The sequence below is a fragment of the Apodemus sylvaticus genome, chromosome 7 (genome assembly GCF_947179515.1).
Source record: "Apodemus sylvaticus chromosome 7, mApoSyl1.1, whole genome shotgun sequence".
Taxonomy (NCBI): domain Eukaryota; kingdom Metazoa; phylum Chordata; class Mammalia; order Rodentia; family Muridae; genus Apodemus; species Apodemus sylvaticus.
In genome coordinates this window covers 130,975,713-130,981,712 of record NC_067478.1, presented here as the reverse complement: position 1 = coordinate 130,981,712, position 6,000 = coordinate 130,975,713, and the positions used below count along the sequence as shown (strand labels likewise).

The window sequence follows — 6,000 nt, the reverse complement described above, 5'->3', positions numbered from 1 at the left end:
CTATTTAACTTTTAACATCATATACATATTTTGGAGATAGAGGCAATGACTAAGTCACTTATTAATTTAGATGTATCCATTAAAAATGCACAAACTTATGAGATAAATGTACAACACTTTAAAAATCTTACAATAATGAAGTGCAGACCATATATGCTTTCCTCTAATAAGAAAATTTGCATGGATTTGAATGTATATTTGTTATAAAAGAGGCACAGAACTCACAAACAGACCACATATATTGCTTTAGATGAAATTATGCAAGTCTCATGTGGAGAAAGTAAGATGGGTTACAAATTGCCATCTAACCTTTGGAAAAAGAGATGATTTTTGTTACACACCATCCTCTTTCAGATTTGTTTATTTGACAGTTGTCAAGCAGTTCTGTCTGAGCTGAGTCCCTAAGCTTTTTGCTAATTACAAATTAAACAAATCTACAAGGAAGAAATAAATCTCTCTTTTGGGGATGGGTGAGGGTTCTTATTTTGGCTCTTTCTAGACTGAAGGGTATAATTTACTTTTGAGTTTATTTAGACTTAAAAAATAGAAGTTACAGTGTATATTTTTGTACATTGTATTCTTGTGGAGATTATAAGAGATTTTCCTCAAAATGAGTGTGAGTTGAATTTTACACCCAGCTATAAATGAAAAGGATACTATGAGAGAACTTAGCTTCTCAATTAGAATCTAAAGTCAATGCAGAGGTTCTAGCTAACGTTTTCTACAGCAGTAGAATTTACAGAAATTACAGAAGTAATCAGAAATATAGAATTAAATATGCCTCCAAAACTGTATGTCAAAGCAAAAAGTACTATCTACCTAAGTGATATTTATCACATATTAAATAAAATTTAATTACAATCATAGATATCAATCATAGATAATAAAAAAACATCCAGATATGAATGAAATGAATTTTCATATGAATGAAAGTTGGTCCCCAAATTAAGTTTAGAGGTAAATGGAATCTCTTGCCTCTATGCTCAGTGCTTGTGTACTCCGTGGGGATCTCATGGTCTTTGTGGTTTGTTAGATGATTCCAGTGACAACAAAGAGTCCCAAGGAAAACATGACTACTATTAACACTGACAAAAAGTTTGTGGGAAGCATTAAATTGGAAAACATAAGTGAACTTTCTCAAATCCCTCTAGTTCAATACTCGTGAAGCTTAGCAGGTACCTGCAATTTGAATAGAAGATCAATTTTGAAGTAGATTTAAGACACACTATACCTTTTTCTTTCTATGAATTCCTGTCTAATCTTACTGGTGACTAATGAAGTGCAGCTCATAACATTGATGTGTTAAAGGTGGGACAACTGTAGTCATGATTCGATTTGTGTGTGTGTGTGTGTGTGTGTGTGTGTGATTTGACAAAGTAGTACCCAGGTATTTTTTAATTGCTGTAAAGTTTTCATGTCTATGGATGTTTAGTAGTAGCTTATAGTAAAATTTCCAGAAGCAGGAGAAGAAAAGGCTTAGGTGGACATTTTTAATACTGAATCTTGCATACTGAATCTGGAAGCCATCAAGACAGTAAGATTCTAACTTTTACCATGACAGGGAAGTGGGAAGGGGTGGATTGGGGAACAGGGAGAGGGGAAGAGGGCTTATGGGACTTTCAGGTAGGGGGGATCCAGGAAAAGGAAAATCACTTGAAATGTGAATAAAGAATATATCAAATAAAAAAATGTAAAATATAAGTGCATTTTATACAGTAAAAGAAAAGATTTTAGTGAGGATTTAGCATTCAACAACAATTTTAAAATTTCAGTTTATTTTTCCACTAAATGTGTTCTCAATCTTGGATCATTGGGTTTGAGAGAGGGCTCAGTGGTCAAGAGCACTTACTGCTCTTGCAGACAATCTAGATTTTGTTCCCAGTATGCCCACATAGTGGTTCACAATCATCCCTAACTCCAGTTCTAAAGGATATGACATTGGATGCTGATCTCCCTTAGCATACATGTGGTTTACATATACACCTGTAGGACAAATACTCACATATAAAACATAAAAATGTCTAAAAGACCCCAAAAACTTTGACTCACTTACTCTTAAATCCTTTTTATACAGTTCCTAAAGATGCAGTAGGATGTAAATGTTTCCATGAGCAGCATTTAAACTAGATTTTCAAGTGTCAGCTTTAGTGAAACCATGACCTCAGAAGTAGCGAGTTTGTCAATGTCTGCAAAGCATGCTGTAGGCACTCACAGTAGGTGAGAATTAACATCTCTACCCTATAAAATGGAAATTATTACTAATTTATTATTAGAAATACCATGTCCTGGGACACTCTATACTTTTGTTACACATGTCTGATGCTTCTCTTCTATTCACACTAGAAACTGTATCATACCTGACTCATGGACATGCTTTTCTGATCTTATCAATAGACGGAGTTAGCTCTCCATGTCCATTAATGTTAAAATATCTATATTTTATAAGTATATGAGAATAATATGCAGGAAGAAACACTGAAATAGGCCATCCATATATGTGGCAAGCTTGGTGTCTAGAACTGAGTACTTTTAGATTGTAGTCCATAGTTTCATTATCTTAATCCTTGACCCCTTAAAGAGACTTTTAGTCAGTACAGGGCCCTTCATGAAAGAACCTATTTTGTATTTGACTGGGAATGTTTTCAAGTAGAAACAACTGATTTTTTTTTTCAGTCTGTAGCATAAGATATATGTGGGCATCAGCATGTCTCATCATTCTGTACTTGGTTTGCTATGATCCTATGGAGCATGAGTCAAGACCTACACTATAAAAGGTGAGAAAATCACGTGACTCAACTGTGTTCTGAAGTGACTTTTCTTTACTTGGTGTTCTTAACATTTTACTTGATTTCATTTAAATGGAACTGAAAATTTGCTAAGCTCTCTTAAATGCACCACAACAGATTCTTTTCCCAGCTGCATTGTCCTTAAAATCACATCTTTGAATTTCGAAATAAAAACAGGTTAGTAACAAAAACAATACAGCATTTAAAATTATCACTGCAGACTGAAGGTAAGTACCTGATTGCCTTTGGTTGTTTGTGTAAAGGTGAGTTTCTTGGCATTTTGAGGCCAACAAATTTTTTTTTCTGGGAATTTGGTATGAAAACTAAGAAAGAAGCAGGAAGGAGTTCATCCCAACCCTGTGGGGCCTTTAGTTTCTCTTGTTGCTGTCTTTGTGCAGCCCTGTACTCCTGACCCTTGTAAGATCTTCAAAGCTTTACATTAGTTGTACTCTGTTATTTCATCTAAATGTCCTAGAGAATAACATTTCTGTAGCTGTTATTCCACACGTATTTTTCTATCAGGAAAATGGTTGAAAAGGCGGCTGGTGTAAGACTGCTGAGATAGCAGGAAGAGCTTGCTATATAAAGTGATGACCTAGGTTCAATCCTTTAAGTCCACTTAAAGGTAGAAAGAAAAAACTGACTCTACAAAATTGTCCTCAGATCTTTCCATCTGTGCTGTGCCACTGACATTCTCAGCCCCTACCACAATAGTAGGAAAACAAAATAAATAAGCAGAATTATGGGGATAAATGGCTAGGTTATCAATGTAAGAGTGAATTCAGATGGAATAGTTACATACTAACATGGATGGTAGGTAATTTTTATCCAGTGATTTTTTTTTTATTTAAATGAAATATGGCAGTGTGAAAGAAGAGGCAGATAATAAATAGAAAACAATGATTGATGTCTTTGGGGGTGTGATTCACTCAAATATCATTTATATGCCATTGCTGTAATTTCATAAATTAATGTATTTAAATAAATTTTATGGCTTATTGAAACATATAACTAAAGGACAAACTATTAGTGCTTTGGAAGAATTATAGTCTGATATTTAGTATAAACTACTTTGTTTCTTTTAAAACTAATATTTAAAGAAAATTATAATATAGAATAAAGAAAAAATTAAACTCTATATTTCTTATTATACAAATGAGACCACTTAATGATGTATATTTTCTGTGTCCTTATATGTTTATACACTAGGTGTTAATTCACTCCTCCAAAAAGTGGACTCATTGTTCAGCCTGAATTAGACCACATATACATACACACACACACACACACACATACACACACACACACACACACACACACACACACATACATGCACATTCTCACAGTAACCTAGTTTCCATTAATTTACACTCATGTGATAACATGGTTTTATTTCATCTTTGTTGGTCAGTCAATTTTTCTTTTGAATAGAAAATGTTAGAATATAATTGTCCTATCTGTAATTATTACTTTTAGCTCTGTCTTTTGAAATCAAGTCCTTGTACACAGTAGATAAGCCCTCTATCAATGAGATGCTTTCTCATTTTCTCACATCTACAATTTTACTGAGAATTCTTCCTGTGTTGTCATATCTATTTCTATTTCAGGGAAGGATACTTTATTGGGCATTCAGAATTTTACACCTAAGCAATCACTGTGTTTTATAATAGCTTAATCCAATGGGAGTGAGGCTGTGGGTTCAATCTCCAATATGTTGGCACTCCTAAAATGCATAGAGATTAGCTCATGGGCACCCAAGACTACTAGTTTACTGAAAAAAAGACTTTTCTTTTCCTGATTTGATCATATTAAGCATATAAAGATTTAGAGATTTTTTTCCTGAAATAGGTGGGTTCTTTTATTTGCACACATATACACAGCTGAAAGCTATGTGATGTAGGAGGAGAAATTTGGAGATGTAAAGTAGATAACTTTGAAGATGGAAGAAGAGGGCCAGTGACGCCATTCTATTTTTTGGCCATTTTCACATTGCTTCACTTTCACATTTTTTGGATCATCTGTCCTTTCTGTCCTCTGGTGAGCAGACAACATAGAAGACTACAATCTTAAACCAAAAATATTTGGTTTGGGAAACTTTGTTCTTCTGTTTACAATAGAACATGGGGCCTGAATATATTACAGGGTGGGTTGGGACAGAGACAAGAACATGAGTTTCTAATTTAAAAGAAACACCTTTGAAGATGAAGAAAGCCATTGGCTCATTTGGAGGCTTAGCTTTGGAGGGAAAGGAATATTTCCTGATGTTAGGAGGGACTAGGAAGGAATTCATGGAAATTCAGAGCATGTTTCTTTTGATAGAATGTAGAGGCTTTCATGCTGAAAGTTTTGATTTTATTTAAGGTGATCTGAAGAGAGGTGAGTAGGAATAAAATGACCTTTGGTACCTGTGAAAATTAGGAAATATCTTTAGCAGAGTTTGGGGTAATTCTGGTAAGCAGAGAAATCTCAGTTTCTACAGAATTCACAAATATTAATTTATGCCTTTTTCTTAGTAATTCATGATATTCTAGACTCAGAAGAAATTGGGTGATTAGGTTTATTCAAAAACTAATTTTAAGCTTGGAGAAGTATGCACTGAAATGAAGTGTTAGCTTTTTGTCATTATGACAAAAGTTGTGATTAGTTAATTTAGAAAAAGGGAAGGCTTATTTTAACTGACAGTTCTAGAGGTGTTTCTTAGTCCAGGGCTAGTCTGTCGCTTTGGGTCTGTGGCAGCATATGTTGGAAGATAGATGTAGAATAACAGATATACCGATTGCATGGCCCGGAAGTGAATAAGAGGCAAGAAGCAGGCAGGTTCCCATCATCTCTCGAGCATAATTTTAAATGACCTAAGTATGTCCACCAGGTTTCACCTCTTCAAGTTTCTATGAGCTAGTGGCTCTAGTAGCTACTAGCTCAGTGGCACTAGTAATGAAGCCTCTAACATATAGGACTTTGAGAGAACTTTCCATATCAAAGCTACATAAAACATTAAAATAAATTTTCAAAATATTTTGAGTGAATACAAGAGATGCAGAAAAATTTGATAAAGTACTCAACGTTTTAAAAATCCATTTAAATGTATTTTGGCAAGAGTATACTGGTTAATAAAGATAGCAATTAATACATTTTTAAGCAAATAAATATATATAAAAATACTTTTCTTTGGAAACTTGAAATATCTATAGAACAAAGCAACCACATCATGAAT

At 34.0% G+C, this 6,000-nt stretch overlaps 1 protein-coding gene across 1 annotated transcript in view; it reads right to left on the bottom strand.

Annotated features, from left to right (window-relative positions):
• Window positions 1-1,152: 1,152 nt before the first annotated feature.
• Window positions 1,153-6,000, bottom strand: part of LOC127689861 (glutamate receptor 4-like) — a 134,946-nt gene continuing 130,098 nt past the window's right edge. The window contains exons 4-5 of the mRNA XM_052189417.1: window positions 1,850-1,983; window positions 1,153-1,179 (exon numbers count right to left, since the gene is read on the bottom strand). Of these exons, the coding sequence (XP_052045377.1) occupies window positions 1,153-1,179; window positions 1,850-1,983 (161 nt within the window). The remainder of the gene's footprint in view (window positions 1,180-1,849; window positions 1,984-6,000) is intronic.